This window comes from Balaenoptera acutorostrata, chromosome 20, assembly GCF_949987535.1.
Source record: "Balaenoptera acutorostrata chromosome 20, mBalAcu1.1, whole genome shotgun sequence".
Classification (NCBI taxonomy): domain Eukaryota; kingdom Metazoa; phylum Chordata; class Mammalia; order Artiodactyla; family Balaenopteridae; genus Balaenoptera; species Balaenoptera acutorostrata.
In genome coordinates, this window is record NC_080083.1 from 42864317 (window position 1) to 42890278 (window position 25962).

Sequence of the window (25962 nt, forward strand, 5' to 3'; positions counted from 1 at the left end):
GATAAAGAGCGAATTTCCTTATATACAAGAACTCTTAGAAATCAATTTCTTTTTAATAATTTATAAATTTATTTATTTACTTATTTTTGGCTGCGTTGGGTCTTCGTTGCTGCACGCAGGCTTTCTCTAGTTGCGGCGAGTGGGGGCTACTCTTTGTTGCGGTGCGCGAGCTTCTCATTGTGGTCGCTTCTCTTGTGGAGCACAGGCTCTAGGCGCACGGGCTTCAGTAGTTGTGGCACACGGGCTCAGTAGTTGTGGCTCGCGGGCTCTAGAGCGCAGGCTCAGTAGTTGTGGCACACGGGCTTACTTGCTCTGTGGCATGTGGGATCTTCCTGGACCAGGGATCGAACCCGTGTCCCCTGCATTGACAGGTGGATTCTTAACCACTGCGCCACCAGGGAAGTCCCTAGAAAATCAATTTTTAAAAGACCAGTACCCATTAGAAAAATGGATAGGAGATGTTCTTTCAACATAAAGAGATGCTCAACTTCACTCTTTATAAAAGAAACCAAAGTAGAAACTGTGACACCAATTTTGCTCTACAGGTCAGCAAAGAGAAAAAAAAAAAGTTCTCTGATACATTGTATGGGTGTGAGGAGGCTGCTACATTGATTCATTGGTGGCGAGAGTGGTATTGACACAGCCTTTGTGAAAGGCAGTTGGGTCATGTCAATCCAATTTAACAGCGCTCCTACATTATGGCCCGGCCCGGCCGTTCCAAGTCTGGAAAGCTCCTTCAAGGAAATGCTTGCATATACACACTTGTTCAAGAATATTTTTCTAGTTGATGGTCATCAGTGGAGGAATGGCCAACCTGTAGGATTGTCATATGAGGGGATACTCTACAGTAGTTAAAGGAATGAACTAGATCTACATATGTGCTGACATGTGTAGAGCTCAGATTCATTGAGTGACCAGCACATTATAGGACACTATTTATATTATGATTATGAAAAATGTAGGCACGCAAAACACCGCTGTCTCTTCTCCGCGTGTCTTTGCGTGTAAATAAAAGTAGAGAAAGAAAGGTCCAGAAAGATGTCCTCTAAACTAACAAACACGAAGGCAGAAAACCAAGATGGGGTGGAGGTCAAAGGCAACATGATTGTAGCTGTCCTAGTGTGGATTTTTAAAAAGGAGGATGTATTCATGTTGCTTCTATAATTAAAACATAACTTAAAAGCATTTCTTAAGTTCACAAGGGATAATTGAAGAAATGGGCTTGGACAGAGTTAGCTGTTGCTACCCCTGTTGTGCCCCAACTCTGGAAACGGAGGATTCAGGAGCTCGGTCTCCTCCCCCCAGGGAAAGGACGTGTTGAGGGGATTCCCCATTTTCCCAGCCATGTGCCTCGTTACATTTTGCTGGGGGACTGGTAGCTGTGTGTAGAGTATTTTAAAAATTGTCCCTTTGGATTCATTCTTCCATTTCTTAGCCAGGTGACCTGGGGCTGGTTACTCTGTTTGTGAGGTTAGAATGAACCCCTGGATTTCAACAGCTTAGCGAACTGCCCGGGCCCGCGAACGCTTGGTAAAGACCAGCAACAGTGCCCAGGCTGAGTGGGTGCCGTGGCATGATTGCTCCTATTTTCTACGCCCCACATGATCTAATAAAAGGGCTTTTGCGCTTCCTTCTTGGGAGGACTTTGAGAGCTGTTGCTTGGCCGCCAGAATTTAAGACCTGCCTGGGACACTGGTTCTGGGCACAGACAGTGGGGCCATTGTGGGAAAATCGCTGTGGTCACCACAGCCCTGCTTGCCTCTGCCCCCATCTGTGCTCAGGAGCTGGGCTTGATCCGCAAACCTGCCTCGTTCATGACCAGCATCTGTGATGAGCGAGGACAGGAGCTCATCTACGCGGGCATGCCCATCACTGAGGTCTTCAAGGAGGAGATGGGCATCGGCGGGGTCCTCGGCCTCCTCTGGTTCCAGAAAAGGTGAGGCGTGGAGGGCAGAAGGTGGTAGGGCCCTGTGACTCAGAGTTAATTTTCTTCCCCTGACAAGGGAGTGGGGGTGGGAAGCCTTGGGGACCATGTCCAGGGCTACTCTTTATGGCCACAGATCAATTGAAAGGTCAGAGAAAAGAGATAAAGGCTGTTCCTAAGTCTTCCAAGGACAGAAAGGCCAGCCTTAACCAAGAGAAGTAGAAAGCAATGACCTCATCAGGGATCTTGGATCAGCCCCTTTCCCATGGGAACTTTTAAAGAAATGGGCCAGAGTTGAATGCAGGCCTCTTGAGAGAAAGGTAGGGGTTAGCAAAGGAGGTCTAGGGGCGTCCAGTAGCTTAAGGAGTGCAGGCCTGCTGGAGTTGCTGAACCGGCACAGTTAAAAGTACCTTGTATTGTGTCCTCTGTAAATTTGTGTCTCGTCAGCCTGCATGGAGAAAAAAATTGGTTTTCTCTGCAGCTCCCAAGCTGAGCCCTCCCCTGGGACTGACAGTTGAGCAAGGAGGCCAATGAGTACATGTTCACAGAGCCCTGGCTTGGAGTGGCTCTGGGCAGAAAGCCAGGGGGAAGTCTTGGTTTGTGTCCTGCCCTCACCTGAAGAGAGATGGGTCTTGGTCCTGCTTTGGACCCTTCCTGGGAAAAGTTCAAGGGTTGTAACACCCGAGCAGGTTTCACTGTGTGTGCTCTTGCGTCCCCACGGCTCCAGACTTTGGTTTTTGTTTGTTTGTTTGTTTTTCGGGATTTTTTTGGCTGCACCGCTCAGCATGTGGGATCTTGATTTTGGGGGGTTTTTTTGACTGCGCCGCACGGCTTGCGGGATCTTAGTTCCCCAAGCAGGGATTGAACCCGTGCCCTCGGCAGTGAAAGCATGGAGTCCTAACCACTGGACCGCCAGGGAATTCCCCAGACTTTGTTCTTAATCATCAGCTGGGAGGTTGATCGCTATGCACTGTGAAAGGGACAGGGATCTCACCTCCTCTGTGTCTGGCACGGCGAGAGTAGTAACCACAAAAAAGGTCACATCCTGTCACAGCAACTCAGGCTGAAAACTGCCTAAAGAAGAGATTTCAAACCCTGCTTGCTAACCTCAATTCCAAAAGCAGTATTTGATCTCGGCAACATCCAGAGCCACTCAGGAATCAGAAGGTTCTGCCTTGGAGTTTTAAGATCGTATTAGGCCTGGATTGGGAGGTTGCTGCCCTTCTTGAGTTTGAGTGACTTGTTCAAGGAGACGGGAGGCAGGAGGACCGTGGCCTTGTCAGCGTATCTCCTGTTCAGCCTCTTGCCTTTGTTCCAGCGCTCCCGTCCTCTCCCCTTTGCTCCCTTACGCCCTCCTCCAGGTTGCCCAAGTACTCCTGCCAGTTCATTGAGATGTGCCTCATGGTGACGGCTGATCACGGGCCAGCCGTCTCTGGGGCTCACAACACCATCATCTGTGCCCGGGCCGGGAAGGACCTGGTTTCCAGCCTCACCTCGGGACTGCTCACCATCGTGAGTACTGTCTGTCATCCTGGGAGGTAAACAGCAGGGACACCAGGCTTTAGCATCATGCCGCTTGGCTGCAGCGGGGTCATAGAGGGAGCTGTGGAGTGTGACACCCCATGCTGGGGGCTGTTCGGGGCACGCCGGATTGGCCTGCGAAGCTGAAGGAGACTCCGACAGCTTGGGGCGACATGGGCTGGCTCCTCCTATAGGGCGACCGGTTTGGGGGTGCCCTGGATGCAGCAGCCAAGATGTTCAGCAAGGCCTTTGACAGTGGCATCATCCCCATGGAGTTTGTGAACAAGATGAAGAAGGAAGGAAAACTCATCATGGGCATTGGTCACCGAGTGAAATCGGTAAGTTGTCGCTCTCAAGGCACTGGATCTACAGGGTGGATGGGGATGAGAGAGCACTGATTTAGTGGGGCACAGCCGGGCTCTCAGCTCCCAACATGAAAAGCTTTGTTGACAGATGCCAGCACTGAGGCAGCTGTTTTTTCCATTATAATACAGACTGCCCTTAAACAGTTTTTATTGTGTTCAGTTGTGGTGTGAAAATATGAGGAGCTGGAAACTTGGTACCTTTATCTTCCCAGGTGAATCTTAATAGGAGAAAGGACTAGGGTCAGGGTTAAGGGGACATATTGGTCACCTTAGGCTACATAATGCTGCAGGTTGCAGTAACAAACAACTCCAAAAATCTCAGTGGCTCACAGCAGCAAAGGTTTGTTTCTTATTCGTCCTCCATCCACTGTGGGTTGGCTGCAGCTCCGGCTCCGTCATCTCCACTGAAGGAGCAGCCCCTATCCAGGAGATGCCGGTCTCATGTCAGAAGGAAAACAGCCATGGCAGAACCACAAGAAAGCTTCGTAAAGCTTCTGCTTGGAAGTTGCACAGCCCCCTTTTTTTCACTGACATTTCATCGGCCAAAGCAAGTCAATGTGGTTAAGCCTGACACCACTGGGGCAGGAAGAGTAATAAAATCAGGGCCAGCCCGATTGGGAGAGGCCAGCGTGACTATTCTAAGTAATTAATAGAGTCTCTCACAGGGCGGGTAGTCCTCTGTGTGTCCTGTGTGAGTTGTGTTTAGAAATCAGAGGCAACGAGAGAAGAGGAAGCGGCAGCTGCTCGGGGTCCTTGGCTCCGTAGCTCCAGAAACCTCACTCTGCTGGTCTGAGCGGGGTGTGTGACGCACATTAATACGAGAGGGTCATGCGTGTGATCCAGGCATCCCCATGCTGGGCCAGCTCAGGGTAGATCCAGAGGCAGCTGGGTGGCAAAGACTGAAGCAGGGACAGTGGTTCCTTCTGAGGGACATTGCATCCGGGCTCACAGAACTTGGCTCAGCCATCGCCACCTCCCAGGCAGACGGCACACGCACAGCACAGGACATCTTCCCCAGCTCGCGGCAGGCCTGCGCTGCCACACCCAGTCTTTGGGTGCCTTCCTTCCTGGACTCCATCCTGACCTCGCGTGTCTTGGCCAAGGGAGGAGGTCCCTGTGGTATCGGGACTTGGCGGGCGCCTAACCTGTCTCACTACCCCCCCCCACCCCCAACAGGTGATCGCTTAGTGTGGCTCTCTGAACAGAAGGTTCATCTCCATTCATCTCAGGTCCAGACGTTTTCCTGGAATTTCAGGGATGCTTTGCTGCTCCACTGCCAACACGCGCTTGCTTAGTTAAAAACTTAGAACTTGGTTACAGCTTGACTAGGTTGCCGAGCTGGTGGGCAGTATGGCTAGCGGCTAGCTAGAACCTCAGACTTCCCATTGAGGGTAGGCACCCCAGCCCCCTGCTGCTTGACCCCATGGCTGACTTACCCAACATCGCCACAACTCAGGTGGTTTTGAGGCTCAAATAAGATATGAGAGGACGTCAAAAAACCTTAAGCCCCACAGCAGTGTCGTGATCTGTGCTACATGGAATCATACATGTGGATCAGGTCCCTGAAACACACCTCCTGGATATGACACGTACGGTTGTGTCCACCTGTGAGACACAAGCATGAACATATCTTTTTTTTTTTCCCCCTTTGGCCGTGCCACACAGCATGTAGAATCTTAGTTCCCCAACCAGGGTTCCAGGCCCCAGCAATGAAAGCGCAGAGTCCTAACCACTGGACCACCAGGGAATTCCCAGGAACATGTCTTTTAACAGCAGGGTTAGAGTGGGTTCCTCTGTAACTTTGGGTCACTTCCTAGATAAACAACCCAGACATGCGCGTGCAGATCCTCAAAGATTACGTCAGACAGCACTTCCCTGCCACACCCCTGCTTGACTATGCGCTGGAAGTAGAGAAGATTACCACCTCGAAGGTAAAAAAGAAAATGTCCCTAATGCCCGAATCAGAGTTTTGGCTGAATTTCTCGGGGAAAATGAGAGCCAGGTTACATTTTGACTGTGCAGCTAAAATTGAACCTGGTTTTCTGGAAACGTTTGTTTCTGTTGCTTAACTAAGTTCAACAGGCCTACTAAGTGTCAACGAGGGGTTGGGTCCTTTGCTAGACATTGGGAATTAAGTAAGACACTGTCTCTCCTAATCAACTGGGATGTTTTGGTGGGAGCCTTTTAAATGGTGGTCAGGAATTCATAGTAATAGTTGTAATAGTAATAGTGGAACATTACGAGGAACAAAAATGAGTAATAATGATAAATACTTGGAATTTTTTTGCCTTCCCAGAAACCAAACCTTATCCTGAATGTAGACGGTTTAATTGGAGTTGCATTTGTAGACATGCTCAGAAACTGTGGGTCCTTCACTCGGTGAGCTTGCAGCTATTTTCTTCTTCCTAATGCTTACTGATTTTTCTTGTTTCCTCCCAACTCTAAAAGCAATGCATGCTCATTAGAGAGGATTTAGAAAATATGGAGAGGTATAAAGAAGAAAAAAAGTGCCTCTACACCTACCATCTAGAACATCCCTTTTTTCTACTTTGAGTTCAAAGAGAGCTAGCTTCTCATTCCTGGGCAGAAATTGTACTTTCTGTCTGGGGGGAGGAGGGCAGTCATGTGAGCCATTGTTAAACTACAAGTGGATTGTGTGTTGCAGGGAGGAAGCTGATGAATATATTGACATTGGAGCCCTCAATGGCATCTTTGTGCTGGGAAGGAGTATGGGCTTCATTGGTGAGTTGGTAGTAAGAGTTCTGTGTGTTTGTTTTTGTGTTTTTTGTTTCTGTTTTTGTTTGTTTTACCCAGTGGTTCAGATATACCACTTAACCTATGTGGCCAGTTTCTGTAAGAGAGATGACACATTGTCTTAATCATTGTTCCTAATCCTTCCTTTCTTAAACTTCTGCCTTATCTTTATCTTTGTTCCTTTGTTCTTGGAAATGAGTTTGATTGCTAGCCCAGGAAAATAGAATGAAGTCCAACAGTTCCCTTTTACCAAGGCTGGCATCTGCCTGTGGGATGGATCTGGATGTCCTTCCCCATTTTTTTTGTATTAGTTAAGATTTCCCTTCCTTATCTCCTCCCCCTCACCAAAATTTTAAAAACTCACCAACTCTTAACAAAAAGATGTGTTTGCTTCATTTTAGGACACTATCTTGATCAGAAGAGGCTGAAGCAGGGCCTGTATCGTCACCCATGGGATGATATTTCATATGTTCTTCCGGAACACATGAGCATGTAATGGAGCCAGGAACCCTGCTACAGTAAATTGAAGCCGAGAACTCCTCCCCCCCCCCCCCCCACCGGGGAAATAGCCACAGACAGCTGGCACTGGAGCTTGCTTAAAGGATGGGCCTGGAATGTAAACAGCCACCAGTGTACAGGCACCGAAGACCAACACCCACAGGCTAACACTGTTCAGTCTACACAAAGAAGCTTAATATTTTTTTTATAAGCATAGAAATAAGAACCCAGCCAATACTTGTAACATTTACTCTGCTACCTGCTGTATTTATTATATGGAAGCATCTGAGCACTGTCAGGATAGTGTTTTTCCTCATTGTAGGGTGTTACAATGTTGCTTTCTTTTTTCCATTAGTTAAAAAAATGTTTTCCCCTTGAAGGAAGGGAATGACACTTCTAAGACCTCAAGATACTCTCCATTTAAAGGACCCCTAATACCTTGTTTTTCCTTTTCACTTTTCTTCCTCCTCATATAACCTGAAGAGCATTGTATTAATCTGATTTTTTTTTTTTTAGGATCTTTTCGTATGTTGTGTGTTAAGAGTTTGTTTGGTATCCCCCTGAAGTGTTCCATGTTGCAGACCAATGTCAGGGGGACAGGACCATTGCATCCTTAGCCATTGTTACAGAATATGTGGAGCAGTAATTTAAAATGTAAAGTCGTAACATACATATGTTTAAAATGGAAGTGCAAAGCAAAAAGCTGTGAAATGTCTTGTGTCTTAACATTCTCTGTATTTATGCAACTGACTTGTCTGTTATCGACTTGTCTTCAGTTTGCATCTGTAATCCACAAAGATTCTGGGCAGCTGCCACCTCAGTCTCTCCTCTGTATTATCATAGTTTGGTTTAAATAAACTATATAGTAACAATGAAAACATACTGCTGTCTCATGTCATCCATTTCCTTTCATCTGCATTCCTTTGAAGTGTACCTTCTAATAGTTTTACTACATGTAGTTTTAAAAATGTTCATCCATCTCTTAAAAAAAAAAAAAGAATCAAAATACTATCTTCAAAAAAACCCCACTATCTTCTCCCGTGAATCTGTACCTTCCATTTCGCAGTGAATGGGAACCAAAGCTTTACTTAGATACTCAAGCCAAAAGCCTGCCTTCACTTCTCTGGTTGCCAAGTCCTGTCGATTTACCCCTCTGATCTACCCATATCTGGTCTGATAACTTAGTGCCCTTAGTTCCACTTTTGTCCCCTTACAGTCCATTCTCCACACCGCCACCAGCGACATTTTAAAACAGGCATCTGATTGAGCCACTCCCTTGCTTAAAGCCCCAAAGTGGCTTTTATTTATCTTTTTAACAAGTATGTATGGAACAGTAACTGTGGACCAAGCACTATGTAAAACACCTGACAAGCATCTCATTTAATCCTCACAGCGATCTTCCAATCTAGATAGTATCCCATTTTTAGAAAGATAAATTAGTTCAGAGATAATAAGTAAGTTGCTCACCCGCATCCACTTAACTGGGGCTCAGTCTCGAGTCTTTTTTTCTTTTTCAATTTTTACTCCAAGGCCATTCTAAACCTTTAAATAAAAATCCAATGTTGCCACCCAAGACAACACTGGGTAAGGGTCTAAGGTGGCTTTTGTTTTACAAAATGATCACGAAGAGCACGCTGCTCTCTAAGGGGATGGAAATAGCCATCCTCCCAAGGGCGTGTGCATGGGCGGCCCCCGGGGAGACAGTCATAACTAGGGAGCAGTACGTTTGCACCTTACCTGAGGGGGCGCGTTAGGTCGGGTGGGGAGGCGCATGCGCAGACCCAGCGGCGGCCGGCTCCGCCCCGCGCCCACTATTTATTCCCAGAATCCCTCTGTGTCGCACCAGAACAGCCGTATCCTTCAGAGCCTGGGGGGCCGGGGGCGGTGGCGTCAAGATGGCGGCGGCGGCGGTGGCGGCGGCAGCAGCGGCGGCCGCGGCTGCATCTCTGCAGGTGCTAGAGATGGAGAGCATGGAGACGGCCGCCGCCGGCTCGGCGGGGCTGGCCGCCGAAGTCAGAGGCAGCGGCACGGTGGACTTCGGGCCTGGGCCTGGCTTGTCTGCAATGGAGGCGAGCGGGGGCGACCCGGGCCCGGAGGCCGAGGATTTCGAGTGCAGCTCTCACTGCTCGGAGCTGTCATGGAGGCAGAACGAGCAGCGGCGCCAGGGCCTCTTCTGCGACATTACCTTGTGCTTCGGCGGTGCGGGAGGCCGCGAGTTCCGGGCCCACCGCTCGGTGCTGGCCGCCGCCACCGAGTACTTCACGCCCCTGCTCTCGGGCCAGTTCTCCGAGTCCCGCTCGGGCCGGGTGGAGATGCGCAAGTGGAGCTCCGAGCCCGGGCCCGAACCCGACACGGTGGAAGCCGTTATCGAATACATGTACACCGGGCGCATCCGCGTCAGCACGGGCAGTGTGCACGAGGTGCTGGAGTTGGCCGACAGGTAGGTGGCGGAGGCGGGATGTGCAGGGCGGGGGTGGGGATGCTTGCCGACCGAGGGCCGCATCCAGGGAGGGCGCAGGAGAAGGCGGGGAGGGCAGTGCCCAGGGTGGGCTCGAGTGAGCCCTGACGAAGTGCATTCGTTTGATACTTATTGAGCGCCTGCTGTGTGCTGTGGGGCCGCCCCTGCGCTGGGTGCTGAGGTTGCAGCCTGCCAGTCCGGCGAGGGCTCCCTGTCAGACTCCAGGTGAAGGGACAAAGGCAATGAAGAAGGTCCGCATGTAATAAGTACTGTGTTGACATTTAAAAAGGATGAAAGGATAGTGATTGCGTAGAGGAAAGACCTTTCTGAGGAGGTGACATTTAAACAGACCTTTAAACGGCAACGGAGTACTGGCCATGCAAAGATGGGGAATGACCATTCCTGGCAGATAGCACAAAGGCCCTCGGGCGGGATCTCATTTGGCTTAGAGAAGAAGTAAAAAAGGAAAACTCAGTGATCTAGTGGGTGAAGGGGAGAAGGGTGTGTGAAATGTGTTGGAAAAAGGAGTTTGGGTTTTACTGGGTGATGGGAAGCTGGCTAAAGAAATTATCTGATTTAAAATTTTTTTTTAATAAATTTATTTATTTATTTATTTTTGGCTGTGTTGGGTCTTCGTTTCTGTGCGAGGGCTTTCTCCAGTTGCGGCGAGCGGGGGCCTCTCTTCATCGCGGTGCGTGGGCCTCTCGCTATCGCGGCCTCTCGTTGCGGAGCACAGGCTCCAGACGCGCAAGCTCAGTAGTTGTGGCTCACGGGCTTAGTTCCTCCGCGGCATGTGGGATCTTCCCAGACCAGGGCTCGAACCCGTGTCCCCTGCATTGGCAGGCAGATTCTTAACCACTGCGCCTGTGGTGTGGTAGGGAAGCCCCTGATTTAAATATTTTAAAGATGATTCTGCTGCTGTGGAAGATGGATTTTAGGGGCCCAGATGGATGTTCCAGAGACTAGGTAGGAGGCAGGTGAATGCAGTTTGGAGATGGGGAGGAGTCTTTGGGGGCAGTATTATGTTACACATTCGTTATTTGAACAAATACCTATTGAGTACCTATTATGCATCAGTTCAGACACTGGGTTCTAAGCTGCTGGGAATTCAGCAGTGAACAAAACAGACAAAAGTCCCTTTCCACATTGCACTTACATTGGTAGATGGACAATAAATAAAACAGCATGTGAGGTGATTGCTAGAGCTGTTTTGAAAATTATATAATGGATGGTGGGGCATATAGAAAGTGCTGGTGTAAAGGAGCTGTTTTAAAAATTGGATGGATAGGGGCTTCCCTGGTGGCGCAGTGGTTGAGAATCTGCCTGCCAATGCAGGGGACACGGGTTCGAGCCCTGGTCCGGGAAGATCCCACATGCCGCGGAGCAACTGGGCCCGTGAGCCACAACTACTGAGCCTGCGCATCTGGAGCCTGTGCTCCGCAACAAGAGAGGCCGCGACAGTGAGAGGCCCGCGCACTGCGATGAAGAGTGGCCCCCACTTGCCGCAACTAGAGAAAGCCCTCGCACAGAAACGAAGACCCAACACAGCCAAAAATAAATTAAAAAAAAAAAAAAATTGGATGGATAGAGAAATCCTCGTGAAGAAGAAGACATTTTGCAAAGATCCGAAGGAAGTGAGGTTAAGGGTGTTTCAGGTAGGGGACACAGGTGCAAAGACCCTGAGATGGTGCTTGTCTGGGTGTTAGAGAATAGCAAGAGGCCAGTGTGGCTGAATCAAAGGGATGCAGGGTGAGAGGAGTAGGAGAGGCCTGAAAGTGGTAATGGGGATGGATCCGGATCCCACAGGGCCTTGTCAGCCTGTGGAAGGACTTGGGCTCTTACTCTGAATGACATGGGAAGGTTTGGAGTAGAGGAATGATGCAGTCTGATTTGGAGAATGCTGCTGTGTTGAGAAAAAGGATGAGGTGGTGGGGAAGGGGCTGCAAGGGCAGAAGCAGAGAGACTAGTTTAGGAGGTTGTGGCAGTGGTGGTGGAGGTTTGGATTGAGGAGGGAGAAGGAAAAGTGATGAGAAATGCTTTGATTCTAGACATTTTGAAGGCAGAGGAGATGAATTTGCTGATGGATTTGATGTGGGGGGTTAGGGAAAAGACTGCTAGTTTTTTGACCCACTGGAAAGATGGAGTTTGTTCATTATTTATTTAGATGTAGAAGACTGCAGTAAAGTGTTTGGGAGGAAAATCAGGAGTTTGGTTTTTGGTCCAGGAAATGTCTAGTAGGCAGTTGTATAGATGAGCACTGGGAGCTACAGATTGGCAGGAAATTAGCATATAGGTGGTAATTAAAGCCTTGGCACTGGATGCAATTACTTAGGAAGAGAGTGTAGATAGAAAAGAGAAACAGCGGGACTGAGCCCTGGGGTTCTCCAGACTGGTAAAGAGGAACCAGCAGAGGAGACTGATCCCATGGAAGCCTAAAGTGTGTCAAGGAGGGAGTAGCCAATCATGTCAGCTCCGTCAACTGTAAGCGATCACTGGATTTGGTGATAATAGAGGTCCTTGATGGCACTGACAAGAGCCATTTAAGTCTGACTGTCAAGAGGATCAGAAAAATGATACACATGGACATGTGTGGAGAGGAGTCCAGGGAGGTCTTCCCCCCCGCCCCCAAGATAGGAGATAGTGGAGCATGTTTGTGTGCTGATGAAAAAAGAATCTGTGGAAGAGGAGAAATTGATGTTATAGGACCAAAGTCCTTGAAACCAAGAAGGGGATAGAATCCATATTAAAAGTGGAGAAGTTGGACTGGGAAGGCAGAGTATAGCATACAGCTGTTAGGCAGACAGATTGGATAGTGGGAGAGAATTCCCCGGCAGTCCAGTGGTTAGGACTCGGTGCTTTCACTGCCGGGGCCCGGGTTCAATCCCTGGTCGGGGAACTAAGATCCTGCAAGCTGCGAGGTGCGGCCAGAAAAAAAAAAGATAGTGGGAAAATGAAGTTTTTGCCTGACTGCTTCTGTTTTCTCAAAGCATGAGATTGGGTCATCTATTTGAGGGTGGGGTTGGGTGGGTGGATGTAGGTCTGAGAGAAGAGAGGGAGGTTTGTTGAATGCAGATGGATAGAGAAGGGTCATTGCACTCACTCAAGCTACGTTTGCTTCTGTCATGTGAGCTTGTGTTCATTCAGATTTACTGCTGCTTTACTGGAGAATTGGGGTGAGGAGAGGAGAGAACACCCCAGACAGTTTACTTAAAACTTTAACTTCTCTCCATATGTCAGTTGCTGAGCAGCTGCCTCGTGTTTGGCACTAAGTGCCCTGCAACCATCACATCCAATCTCACCCATCAGCTCTGAGGCAGGATTCCTTTACTACCTCCCCACCTCCCCCCATATACTCTTCCTGTTGATCATACCTACCTCGCAGGCACTTACAACCTGAAGAGATAATAGGAAGTGCCCAGCATGATGCCTGTCACATGGCACATGCCTAGTATACAGTAGCTATTATTTTCATAGAGCAGTGTTTCCAAATACCTGTCCAAGGGGATACGTGTCGGCTTACTTGGAGTGGCTGCCAAAAATCAGAAGTAGGGGGTGGGGCAGCCCAGGAGTGAGTGACCCTGGCACCCAGACATGTTTGAGAGCCACTAGAGCTCTTACCACTCAACCTTGTCTTTGTTTTATGTCTGAGATGGTGTGTTCTCTGGAGAGGGTGAAGGGAGCCTGTCTTGAAATTAATCTTCATATCGCAGTCAGTTATTAAGCACAATAATCATAATAGCAAATGATTACTGAAGTGAGAGAGGCCTGGACTGATGAAGTCATTCCTTTTTTTTTTCTTTTTTGGCCGTGCCAAGCGGCCTGTGGGATCTTGGTTCCCCAACCAGGGATGGAACCCGCGCCCCCTGCAGTGGAAGCGCGGAGCCTTAACCACTGGACCCCAGGGAAGTCCCGATGAAGTCATTCTTACATTATTTAATGTTCTCAGTTCTGGGGACTTACTCTTTAGCAGTGGTCTCAAATTGGCCACCCTTGGGGCTGAATTCTGCCAGATTAATTTATGTGAGCAAACAACATCTAGTCAGCTACATGCCAAACTACTTTCTTTCCTTTTTTAACGTGGACCATCCTACACGTTTTCTGTTGTTGTTTTATTTCCTGGCTTCTTCAGATGTTTTCGTTTGCCTTGCCTCACCTGCTTTAATGAGAACCCAGCTCAGGACAAAACCCCTGAGCACCACCCCTGCCCCCACCCCTGGGCTACTCAGGGAGAGAAAGCTCTGGTGAAGAGAAGATTAAAACCTCTGACACAAAGCCTGCACCGCCATTCCCTCTGAGAGCTGACCAAACAGCCTCCCAGGAGTCACAGTTCCTGTACCATGTAGCTGATGGTAAAGAAATTCTCTTCACTGAGACCCAGCCTCATCTAAGAAGAGGCTGGTTGCTGGCAAAGGACTAGGGCAGGATGGCAGAGACAAGTTTGGATTGGGATTTGCCTTTGCCAAGGGCAAATTAAAGTGGAAATAAAGTATGGGACTGTTGTACTTTATTAAAGGATATGTTCTGAAACACCTTACATAATCAAAAACTCTTGTTTTGTGTGTGTGTGTATATTATACATACTTTGTATAATATATAATATATATAAACTATCTAATGGAAATAATTTAAAATATATCATATAAAGATGATTTTTATATATGCTTTTAAACCTACTTTTCAGGACAATCCTTTTTAAGTTGGGAGGATATGCTTTTTTCAGGTGTTGTGCATGAAGTGAGATGAAGCTTACATTTCAGTTTGTATAATTCAGATGCACTCAAAGTGCAGCCACATAAAATATGCACATTTGAAAATTCTTTCTCTTTTTCTTGATTTTAGGTTCCTATTAATTCGTTTAAAAGAATTTTGTGGAGAATTTCTCAAGAAAAAACTTCATCTCTCTAATTGTGTGGCCATTCATAGCTTAGCTCACATGTATACTCTAAGCCAACTTGCTCTGAAAGCTGCGGATATGATACGGAGAAACTTCCACAAAGTAATTCAGGATGAGGAGTTTTATACTTTACCTTTCCACCTCATTCGAGACTGGCTGTCAGACTTGGAGATAACAGTTGATTCTGAAGAGGTTCTATTTGAAACAGTTTTGAAATGGGTTCAGAGAAATGCTGAAGAGAGAGAGAGATACTTTGAAGAACTTTTTAAATTGCTCAGATTGTCCCAGATGAAACCTACTTACCTTACTCGTCATGTCAAACCAGAGAGGCTGGTGGCCAATAATGAAGTTTGTGTCAAGTTAGTGGCCGATGCAGTGGAGAGGCATGCTCTTAGAGCCGAAAATATACAGTCTGGCACGTTCCAGCATCCCGCTTCTCATGTCTCATTATTACCTCGCTATGGGCAAAACATGGACGTGATCATGGTTATTGGAGGCGTGTCGGAAGGAGGGGACTATTTAAGTGAATGTGTGGGATATTTTGTCGATGAGGACAGATGGGTAAACCTACCCCATATTCATAATCACCTTGATGGACATGCTGTCGCAGTAACAGAATCCTACGTGTATGTTGCTGGGTCGATGGAACCTGGGTTTGCTAAAACTGTGGAAAGGTATAACCCAAACTTGAATACCTGGGAACACGTTTGTAGTCTGATGACAAGGAAGCATTCTTTTGGACTAACAGAAGTCAAAGGGAAGCTATACAGCATTGGAGGACATGGCAACTTCAGTCCTGGTTTTAAAGATGTGACTGTTTATAATCCCGAGCTTGATAAATGGCACAACTTGGAATCAGCACCAAAGATTCTTCGAGATGTTAAAGCACTAGCCATTGAAGACCGGTTTGTGTACATCGCTGCCCGCACTCCTGTGGACCGGGACACTGAAGATGGATTAAAGGCTGTCATCACTTGTTACGATACGGAGACTCGACAGTGGCAAGATGTGGAATCTTTGCCACTTATTGACAATTACTGCTTTTTCCAAATGTCTGTGGTCAATTCAAACTTTTATCAGACAGCCTCATGCTGTCCCAAGAGTTATTCTTTAGAAAATGAAGAGGCAGTAAGAAAAATTGCCAGCCAAGTTTCCGATGAGATCCTTGAAAGCTTACCTCCAGAAGTCCTAAGCATCGAAGGAGCGGCCATTTGCTATTACAAAGATGACGTTTTCATTATTGGAGGCTGGAAAAACAGTGATGATATTGACAAACAGTATCGGAAAGAAGCTTACCGATATTGTGCTGAGAGAAAGAGGTGGATGCTTCTTCCTCCCATGCCACAGCCTCGTTGTAGAGCCACTGCCTGCCATGTGAGAATCCCATACCGGTACTTGCATGGCACTCAGAGATATCCTATGCCTCAAAACTTAATGTGGCAGAAGGACCGGATCAGACAGATGCAAGAAATACATCGACACGCCCTAAACATGCGACGAGTGCCAAGCTCTCAGATAGAATGCTAGGTTCTCTGATATGTGCAGCTCAAAACAGTTACACCTGTTCATGAGGCTGAAGATACCCAGACTGTTACTTGAAAAAGTATGTCGATAACTTATTTTCTACATGAACTGATTATTGCCCCATATAAAGGAAATATAGTCAAAAACTGAAGAATGGGAAGATCAATTCAATACATGGTAATTTTTGTTAGTTTGCAGTCTTTATCCATCTTTGGTTTGTGTGTGTGTTACCTTTAATAAGATCTTATTCAGCTAAGTGGAAAAACCAGGTGTAGTTACTTGACTGTTTGTCTGCCAGCAAGTTATAACTCCTTTGTCTGAGGGTCTTATGTTTTGAACATGCTTTAAGCACCAGTTATATTTGCACATTTACTTTGATAATCTTTTTCATTTTTTTCCCGAATGGTTGGTTTTGACAAGATCAGAATTTATGCATTGAGCCGTCATCTACAGGAGGTATGTGCAATAGTGAGATTGAAATTTGAAGGAAAAAGCACAATATTTCAGCAAGATGATTTCAGAATGTTTGCATTGATACTTTTTTGTATTTGTTTATCTACAAATGCTATCTTGTTTATTTCTGGAAGAGAAGATTGATGAGAAATTTGTGATTGGCTCATGTATTTTTTGAGTATTTTTCATTTCTTTAACAACTGTGTTATGAACTTCAAGTCATCACTCTGAGACAATGGTAGTTGGCAAGAGTACTGATCTTTAGCTGATTGAATACAGAGGAAGTTATATCTGTGAAATTTGTTTCTCTAAGAAGAAAAGTATTATTAGTCTAGAGTAAGAAATCAAAGGCACTGAAAAATTTAAAAACGCTTTTTTCGGGAGTTGCAGGCTTATTTGAAGATTAATTAATGAGTGTAAATAATGCCAATGACAATCGACACAATGCCTTCAATTTTAAATTTTGCTCTGATGCATATTGTATGGAATCCTTACCATTCCTTTCTAAAAGAAACTTTTTTCAAAATGGGAAGGAAGTAACAATTTAGAGAAATGTTGCTAAAGAGAAGCCTTATTATTTCTCAGCCTGGATTATTACAATGTTTTATCTAGTTGCCCTAGACTTTCATTGGAACTTTGCCTGAGCCTAGAATACTACATTTGGGCGCATAATTATGGCTCTTAAAAATTTATCACTATGGTTATCTTTTATTTATTTTTATGCATTCTTCTGATACTCTTATCTGCGCCCAGGCTTTATGTAAATTACCACTTAGGTTGACTTTTAGCGCTCAGTTAACATAAGGGACTCCTGCTCTAATGGTTTGAAGTGTGGGTCCAGTATACTTTTCTTGTTTCTTTCAGAATGTCTCTACCTTCTTAGACATTCTGAAATACCATTCTAGAAGGTGAATTCCAAGTACAGTGATTTTTTTTTTTTCCCTAGTCCAATATAGTTAATCTTATTAGTTGGATCAAACATCAAAAGGAAAAAAAGCACAACCAGGAATTTTGGCTCTCAGTGTGCTGTGAGACTATTAATGTTTAGCCCTTGGACTCTATACTAAGAACTTAACTGAAATTTCTGAATTGGTATCCCTGCCTAGGACAAAGTTTTTCAATAATGTGTTGGAAATCTGCTTTAAAACCGTTTAATTTAGGCCGGGGTAGGGATGGGAGACTGCAAGTCTATTTCTATATGAGGATATATTATCCTACCCCACCTCTACTGTTTTCTTAATTTCCATTTATTTGTAGTTATTTTAATAAAAGCTATTTGGATTCTGAGAAGTGCTAAGTAGTTGTGAGAGGTCTGTGCAAGTAAGACAGAAAAGTTCATTGAATGAAGTTCTCATTTCTCTCTGATAAGACTGTGCTAGCAAACTGCCTTTTCTTGGTGCTGTTGAAATAATTTAGTAGCTCACTAAGGTGCCAGTTTCTCTCCAGAAGGGTGTAAGGTTTTTGATTGCCTTTTTTTTTTTTTTGTCTCAGAGTTGTCTTCTGAGACAGTCATTACCAAGTTATTTGTAGGGTTATCTTTTTTTCACATGATGTGGCGGAAGTCATAACTCATAAGATTTAGGTATAATCTGGTTTTGAAAACGTGATTGAAACTGTTGTTTTTTAACTCGGCAGGCAGCCTAGGCCATGGCTGGAAAGAGAGGGTAAGTCCTTCCTTGCATGATGATGTGTGCAGGGTTCCTGACTACTGAATTCCTAATTTTCATATTTGAATTCACATGTGTGATTTCACATCAGTAACTTGTGTTTCTGAAATATCCTAACTAACTTGTTAATAAGGAAAGAAACCAGATTTGCTTAAATCTGTTCAAGGCTGACATTCTGAAATTCTAAACTGGAAATAACTTCCCGCAGTATTTGGAAAGGTTCTGATTATGATGACCAGCCTAAAATGGCTCTTTGGGAAAGAAATTTCCTTTTTGATGAAAACTTAAAGATTGTGTTTGATAATTTAAGCAGTTAAAAATACAGCTTTAAAAAGACAGCTTAATATGTATTCAAGCAAACCTTTTTTGCTTTTGTTTTTGTTTTGTAGAAGGAAAAGAGAGGAATTGATTATACCAAAAAGTAATAACTATACATAACTTTGAGTGAGGCTGCTTATATCTTAGAATGGATATCCTTTAACTATACCTACCCCACCACGGTTAAAAAAAAAAAAAAAATCAGTGTATATATTGAGAATGTCAGTCATGAGCTTAGTGTTTAAGTAATACATCTCACTTGCAGTTGTTTGCATGATTAGTCTTGTGTATCTTGATATCCAACTTTGCTTTTGCTGTGCCAATTCAAAACTACTTTGCTAAAAAAAAAAAAAAAAAAACACCTCAAAATTCATTGACATCAGTTTTGTCTTGATTACTTGATTTTGTATTGTATTTCTGGGACCAAAAAAATTTTGAAATCTTTTTTTATGTAGGACAGAAGTTTGAAGCTGGAAAGATAGTGTTTATGGCAGATTTCTGTTCTTTTGTATATTAAACTCTTCAGGCTGCTGGGAAGGCAGTTTCTAGGGCACACTTTTTTTCCTCTTTATGTTTCTTGCTAGTGTAGACGTGGTATGTTTAAATACTTCATTCTCTGCTTCATAATTCTAATATGAACACTATACTATTGGTAGACACATAAGCTGAATTGTATATTTTAGTTACTTGGCCTAATCAAGCATAACCAAAGGGAGGTTTTTTTGTACTTGCCTCAAACTAAGCTTAAATAAGAAGGGTGTATCGGCCACATTTCATGTCTTTTCCAAATATGTAGAATTGTGAAGCAAGTTCTCTGCCTACACTAGAAACATAGGGTGTTTATAGGTTGTCATTTAAGTGTAGAATATTTGGTGAAACAATTCAGTCTCTCCTTTTTTAAACTGTTAAACATTCTGTCACAGTTCATCACTCCAGTTTGTTACTTTCTTGAGAATAGTCCATTTTTGTTTTTGTTATAATGCTTACATTATAATATGTTTTCGTCATTGGAAACAAAACAGCTCATAGTCGTGATGTAATACAATAACAATAACATAACAGTCATTTTTACTTCAAGGAATTTAATTAGATAGCCAAATAACCACTCTTTGTTGATTACCTTTGTAGGGCTTTTGTCTTACTCTCCATGCCCATTACTGGAAATGTCTGACAGTGAAGCACATACAATAGAGCACTTGTTAACTTAATCCTCCTGCATAATGCACTCGTGAAAAGTAGTGCTTGCTACATGGGTGAAGATCTTACGATCCATGTGCTGGGGCTCTTTGAGTTATTTGTAAAATAAATATTTAGTTCCAGTTGATACAGTGAGTTTTCTGGGCTAACAGTATCAAGCCCCTATCTACTGCAAGTATAATCTTGACTGCCCCCCTTTAGTCAGAGGAGATGTAGAATTTAGGACACTTTGAGACATTACATTGTAAAATAGCTTGTTTTATGTTCCTAAAGCTATCTTGTTCTGTGTTATAGCTACTAATCATCTCAATGTGTTTTAAATAAATGTATTTCTTTAGAGCTGATTTGCACTGTGATTTTTCCTTTTTAATTCTGCACCATTGAATATAATTGCTTTCTTCCTCCCCCCTTATTCCCTTCAGTCATGCAACCCTTGGCTCCCTTAAGTTGAACACTTTCCAATACTCTTACAAGTTTAAACACTGCATTTATTTAAAAGAAAGAATTCTTATTGCTGAGACTTTTTATTAGCTAAATGAAGAGGCTCATACAGGTAGGGTACTTGTCGAGGCGGAATACTTTACTTCATCACGCAGTGCTAATCCTGTGAAGTTGTCTCGTCTAGCTGCGTATTCCCCAACATTGGCCAGCCCTGGTACCACACAGCAGCTCAGAGCACTGCGGTATATACTCATGTCATGAGCATCATACCACTCTTCAGTCTTTTCATCATAGCACTCAACATTAAAGGTGGTGGTAAAGCCATTAAAGCCACCCACCACAAACAAGAGGTCGTCTACCACCTCGATACCAAAATTGCTACGAGGATTAAACATAGTGGGGATCGTGCGCCAAGTATTAGCCGCTGGGCTGTAGGCTTCTGCACTCCTAAGTCGATTAGCTCCGTCAAAGCCGCCTACCTGTGGACAGCAGAGGAAACACAGCTGGCTGTTAACCATCGCTTCTGTTTGCTGAGGATGCCCTCTTTGGGGAGGGGGGGGGGACCAGTGATTTCATACCTCCCTCTTCCACTGTCTTCCATGGAAAAAAGCTTTCAAATTCTTCCCAGTGGTAGTGTAAACCTATTTGCTAATAGAAAATCTAGGGCTATAATTTTTGTTGTACAAAAGAAACTCACCGCATATATGTGTTCTCCATAAGCAATTACGCCTATTCCACTCCTCCTGCTTCTCATGGGTGCTATGACTGTCCACTGATTACTCTCAGCGTCGTACACTTCTGCTGTAAACAGGCATTCATTTCCGTTAAACCCACCACATATGTAGACCTGTGTGAAGAGAGTTCCAAGATTATTAAAATTGGGGAGTAGAAAGAAAGGGTGTGTATATGGTGGTGGCTGGGGGCAGGGGACACTTCTGATGCCAGTCTTCAGTCTGAGTTTCTTTTTTCCACATGTGCATGCATTGCTTTTTTTTTTTTTTTTTTTTTTAATTATGACTGTGTTGGGTCTTCGTTTCTGTGCGAGGGCTTTCTCTAGTTGTGGCAAGTGGGGACCACTCTTCATCGCGGGGCGCGGGCCTCTCACCATCGTGGCCTCTCTTGTTGCGGAGCACAGGCTCCAGACGTGCAGGCTCAGTAATTGTGGCTCACGGGCCCAGTTGCTCCGTGGCATGTGGGATCTTCCCAGACCAGGGCTCGAACCCGTGTCCCCTGCATTGGCAGGCAGATTCTCAACCACTGCGCCACCAGGGAAGCCCCCATGCATTGCTTTTTAATAAGTAAAATCAGAAAAGATAGTTACAAAGGGCCACTTAGTCATCTGATGAAGGAGTTAGTATTGCAAAGTGAATACTGCCGCTTCTGTTTTCCATCTGTTATTTCCAGGCTTGTTTGCTTTCACATCTCCTAACCCCACCTTCCCCCGGCGTCTTACCTTTCCGTGGAGTGTTGTGGCACTCGCATCACTCCTCTGTTCGTGCATGGGGGCAATGAGCGTCCACTGGTTGGTCTCTGGCTCATAACGTTCCGCAGTGTTGAGACGCACGTAGCCATCAAATCCTCCCATGGCGTAAATAAAATTACTGAGGACTGTCACGCTGACGTAGCAACGCCTGGAGTGCATCGGGGCCACCTGGTGCCACGTTTTCTTGACTGGGTTAAAACGCTTAACACTGTTGAAATAGTCTACACTATCGAACCCCCCAATGATATAAACATAGCCTTTCAAATAAGCTGCCCCGTGGTAGGCACGAGGACTCTCTTCCTCACAAGTGACATTCAGCCATCTGTCTGCCCGAGCATCATATGCCTCAATGGCATTGGTGGGGCTCCCACCACTCCAGCCACCAACTGCAAATAGGATGGCATAGGGCAGGCGGGGCCTGGTGAGTGGGTTGGTGAAGTCAGAATTAGAAGGTCCGTTCATGTTTAGGTCATACATGGCCCTCAGTGCATTAATGATGACTGGCTTGCATTCCTCACTGTCTTTGACATAGTCATTCATCTTAACATTGTTCATGAAGTATTCAGCATGCATTAGAGCCAGGCGAACCTAAGAAGGAAATACAGAAAGCCATTCAGATGAGGTATGGTGTCTGGAAAACCCATGTCCTTAAGCCCACAGTTTTACAGTCTCCTCTGAATGCAGTAGGGTCATGTTTTGTTTTGTTTTTGTAATTTACAGCTCACAGTTTAAATATTTGTTTTTTGGAGGTGGTATACATTTGGATGCTGAGAATGAGCGAGGTAGAAGCCACCTCAAATGGTCACAGAGCTCGTCCATTCCTTGGCCCCTGGACAGGACTGTTAGACCAGAAAGAGCTGCGGTCATTGTTCAGTAATTGGATATCTATGCCTCTATATGTAAAATAACATGAATTAGCACCAAATGGCTACAATTGAGTGCAATACTCATGATCTGGTTTCTTGTCCAACTCCTATTTTGGTTGGGGAAACTCACAGAAGGAAAGGGGTGAGAGGAAGACCCTTTAGAATTCTTTTGAAGGCCTGCCCTCTCCTTCCCCCACTATCAGGGAGAATCTTGGTCAAAGAGAATATAACTGGAGCAGAAGGAACTAGCAATGCCAAGGGCAGAGAAAATTGCAAAATTCCAGAGAATAGCAGGGGATGCCTTCTACAGATGTACATATATAAGTACATGTAAGTATGACCACAGCCTTGGAATCTGTCAGACATCTGAGTATGGCTCTTGGGACAGTCCCTCTGGGATAAATGAATCAAAAGTGAGCAATTAAGGGAATTCTCTGGCAGTCCAGTGGTTAGGACTCCGAGCTTCCACTGCAGGGGCATGGGTTCGATCCCTGGTTGTGGAACTAAGATCCCACAAGCCATGTGGCGTGGGCAAAAAAAAAAAAAAAAAAAAAAGCAATTAAGCATCCCACAAAAGAATAACTAAACGACCTTGGGAAGCAAAACTGAAATATGCTGCTTCCTATTTTGGGGGTCATGAGAAATCCATTTTAAAATGGCCTCAAATACAGCATCTTCTTGCTTGACGTTGAGCTCATCTTTCTCAATGATATCCTTAAGTTCAGTGACTGAGAGCTCTAAAAACTCTGCTGAGACTTTCACCATCTCCTCAAAGTTGTGCAGTATGAACATGTAGGCCTTCCGCCTCAGCTCGGGGCAGTAGTAGTAGTCTGTGAACTTGCAGATGCCGATACAATTAACCAAACACAGCTCCGACTTGAGGAACTCACAGCAACCCCTGACAATACCCATGATGTTAAATTGGTCTGCAGCAGCCAGCAGCTTCTCCACGTTCTCTGGTGTGATGGGGATGGTCCGGGTGTACGCATATTCGATAATTAGCTTCATCATGTCGGGGGAAATGCCAGGGATGTTGTATACCTTCTTTTCAGTGTTGTTCCAGCCACTTGTAAACAAAGCTCTGGAAGAAAGAAAGAAACTAGCAGTCACTGAAATATTTCTCTCTAGTTTGCCATGTTCCCTCCCCCCCGCCACCTTCTCTTGTTGTGGAAAATTTGGACATTTTCCAAATAGCGTGCACAATAAGTCAATTGGAAATAAATTGGCGTGAGGAAGCGGGGGGGAGGAGGGTAGGTTTTATACAGTGGTCAAGAGAACCTTTCCAAGAACTTTGACTTTGGTCACTTTTATTCCTATCTTCATGATAAGTAGGCTTTTTCCCATTTTGTGGATGGAGAAACTGGGATCTACAGCTGGGAGTAAGACCCAGGTCTTTTTCTGTCTCAGCCCATTGCCCACCAAATTCTACCTTAATTAAGGAAATTAAACTTGAGCAAATACACTTTTAAAACAAGTATTACTCAATCAACACATATCCAGAATCCGATCGCTTCTCACCTCTCTCATTGCTACCTTCTTGGTGTGAGCTACCACCAGCTCTTGCCTAGATTATTGGGAGTAAACCTCCCAACTGATCTCTCTGCTTCTGCTTTTGACACCTCCAGAGTTTATAGTCTTATCCCAGCCACCAGCATGATTCTTATGAGTTTATGCTCCTCTTCCACTCAGAACCTTCCACTGACTTCCCTTGTTACTCAGAGTAAAATACAAAGTCCTTACCAGGAACTACAAAAGACCTCTAGGATCTGGACCATGAATACCTCTCTAACCACATTTCCTCTTGCCTTCCTCCTCACCTTGCTCTAGCCCTGCTGGCCTTGCTTTCCTTGAATACACCAGAGATGCTTTCATCTTTGCACTTTGCTTTGTACTCTGCCTGGAAGGCTCTCCCAAGATCTCCGTTATTTCCCAAGACCGCAGCCCCTTGAAGTCTTTGCTCAAATGTCACTTTGTCAGCAAAGTGATAATCCTATTTAAAATTACCACTGACCACTCTCTATCTTCCTTTTTTTCCCTAGCACTTATGATCTAATATGTATTTTATTTATTAAATGCCTGTTCTCCCTACTGGAAGGTAAACTTTACAAGAGCAGGAATGTTTATACATTGTTTTATTTCCAGTACCTGTCACAAAATAGGCACTCAATAAATAACTATTGAATGAGTAAAATGACTACTATTCCACAACAACTTATTGGGTCCCTACTATGTAGCTAGGTACTTCTCTAGGTGTTGCAGAGGACAGAAGTCCCTGCCCTAATATATTTTTCCTTCCTTTTTCTAGGAAGTTTAAGGGAATGTGGGCTCAGAGATCAAATTCTCTAGAGAAGAGTTCTGAAAACCTACAGCCTCTTGGCCAAATTCAGCCCAACTCTTGTTTTTGTACTGCACATGAGCTAAGAATATTTTTTACATTTTTAAATGGGGAAAAAATATTTTGTGACACCTGGAAATTAAATTCAAATTTCGGTATTCATAAATAATTTTATTGGAACACAGCCATGCCCTTTCATTTAGTATTGTCTATGGCTGCTTTCCTACTAAAGGCAGAGTGGAGTAGTTGTGACAGAGACTGTACGGCCTGCAAAGCTTAAAATAGTCACTATTTGGTCTTTTTGTATACACTGCTCTAGGTCTAGATGAATGAGAATTTTTAGCAACGGGTGGCACGCACTTATCATATCTTCATTGGAACTGAGTACTCAAATATTTTCAGCTCATGAACAAAGTAGGTCTTTTACTTCCTGGGTTACAATAGTTTTGGCTCAAACTCCCTTTTTCTTCTGAAAAATATTTCCTTGGTTCTTTCCCCTCATCCCCCTTCCCACCCTCTCAGTCCTTGTTAATTTGTCACCCTGTTTGAGATCGTCTCAGATAGGGGCTTAAGGGGTGGCTGAAGTGGCATTGTCATCTAGGTTTAAGCAGGAAATCCACTACAGGTGTCCAACCTTCCCAAAGTTTGGTTTGGGTGAAAATCAAAGAAAAAAAGCATCTGGCCCACCAACAGTTGGTCGAAATCTAGTTGAAAACGAGACAGAAGAGGCTCTGGCCCTAACTGTGTCTCTTCAGAAGACAAAGGAGCCAGTCTACAGGAGCCCAGGGCTTTGACGGTGTCCCTAAACTTAAGATAATGGGGCGGGAAATATGAAATGAACCAAAATGTCTCAGAATGAGCCCCGTTCCCCCTTTTGGCTTAGTCCAGCAACCCTGTTATACCTAAAGTAGGAACTGCAGCTACAGAGGATGTTCTTGTGGGCATTGAACTCAAAGCCATTGACCTTGATGACCACGTCGCAGAGCTTGCCCTCTAGTCTAAGCTCGTTGAAGATCTCACAGGTCATCGCACTCATCTTCCTCTCCATGTGAGGCTGGTGGAAACATGTGGAGGCCACTGCGCTCTCCATCTCCATGGCACCCTGGGACAAGCGGAGAGAGGCTGCTCTCCTAGGGTGTCAGGGAGGATTGTGGGGGCCCTTCAGCCAGCTGTCACTCCTTCTCCCTACTACATCTCTCATATAAGGGCCTAGCAGGCAGCCCAAGTTCCAGAATCCTGGGCCCTTAGTGAGATCACTCTCAGG

At 45.0% G+C, this 25962-nt stretch overlaps 3 protein-coding genes and 1 long non-coding RNA gene across 5 annotated transcripts in view; 2 read left to right on the top strand and 2 right to left on the bottom strand.

Annotated features, from left to right (window-relative positions):
- Positions 1-7944, top strand: part of ACLY (ATP citrate lyase) — a 42881-nt gene extending 34937 nt beyond the window's left edge. The window contains exons 22-28 of the mRNA XM_057535282.1: positions 1782-1936; positions 3286-3436; positions 3640-3783; positions 5628-5741; positions 6107-6189; positions 6476-6552; positions 6966-7944. Coding sequence (XP_057391265.1) covers positions 1782-1936; positions 3286-3436; positions 3640-3783; positions 5628-5741; positions 6107-6189; positions 6476-6552; positions 6966-7060 — 819 coding nt within the window. The 3' untranslated portion in view covers positions 7061-7944. The remainder of the gene's footprint in view (positions 1-1781; positions 1937-3285; positions 3437-3639; positions 3784-5627; positions 5742-6106; positions 6190-6475; positions 6553-6965) is intronic.
- On the bottom strand, positions 97-8592 carry LOC130705843 (uncharacterized). Its single transcript, XR_009006221.1, has 3 exons — positions 8530-8592; positions 5247-5415; positions 97-406 (listed from the first exon to the last, which is right to left on the bottom strand). It is a non-coding gene; the product is annotated as an uncharacterized LOC130705843 (long non-coding RNA).
- A 222-nt stretch (positions 8593-8814) lies between these two features.
- On the top strand, positions 8815-19912 carry KLHL11 (kelch like family member 11). 2 transcript variants are annotated; one of them, XR_009006220.1, is made up of 3 exons: positions 8815-9502; positions 14360-16115; positions 18027-19912. XR_009006220.1 is itself a non-coding variant. In XM_057535283.1 (2 exons), exons 1-2 carry the CDS (start codon positions 8958-8960, stop codon positions 15939-15941), a joined length of 2127 nt encoding a protein of 708 aa, XP_057391266.1. In that variant the 5' UTR covers positions 8815-8957; the 3' UTR covers positions 15942-19912. The 2 variants fall into 2 exon arrangements, 1 of the variants encoding a protein (XP_057391266.1); XM_057535283.1 differs by having other exon boundaries at positions 14360-19912.
- A 206-nt stretch (positions 19913-20118) lies between these two features.
- Positions 20119-25794, bottom strand: KLHL10 (kelch like family member 10). Its single transcript, XM_028165358.1, has 5 exons — positions 25601-25794; positions 22955-23444; positions 21468-22085; positions 20712-20861; positions 20119-20493 (listed from the first exon to the last, which is right to left on the bottom strand). Exons 1-5 carry the CDS (start codon positions 25792-25794, stop codon positions 20119-20121), a joined length of 1827 nt encoding a protein of 608 aa, XP_028021159.1.
- Between the last annotated feature and the right edge of the window lie 168 nt (positions 25795-25962).

What these genes read in the sequence shown, in the direction of transcription:
- KLHL11 (XM_057535283.1), top strand. Translation starts at nt 8,958, where the DNA reads ATGGCGGCGGCGGCGGTGGCGGCGGCAGCAGCGGCGGCCGCGGCTGCA. An exon ending in GTGCTGGAGTTGGCCGACAG is followed by an intron (nt 9,503 to 14,359) that starts GTAGGTGGCGGA and finishes TCTTGATTTTAG; the next exon opens with GTTCCTATTAATTCGTTTAA.
- KLHL10 (XM_028165358.1), bottom strand. Translation starts at nt 25,794, where the DNA reads ATGGAGATGGAGAGCGCAGTGGCCTCCACATGTTTCCACCAGCCTCAC. An exon ending in CCACAACACTCCACGGAAAG is followed by an intron (nt 20,862 to 21,467) that starts GTAAGACGCCGG and finishes CTCTTCACACAG; the next exon opens with GTCTACATATGTGGTGGGTT. An exon ending in ATGGAGAACACATATATGCG is followed by an intron (nt 20,494 to 20,711) that starts GTGAGTTTCTTT and finishes TGCTGTCCACAG; the next exon opens with GTAGGCGGCTTTGACGGAGC.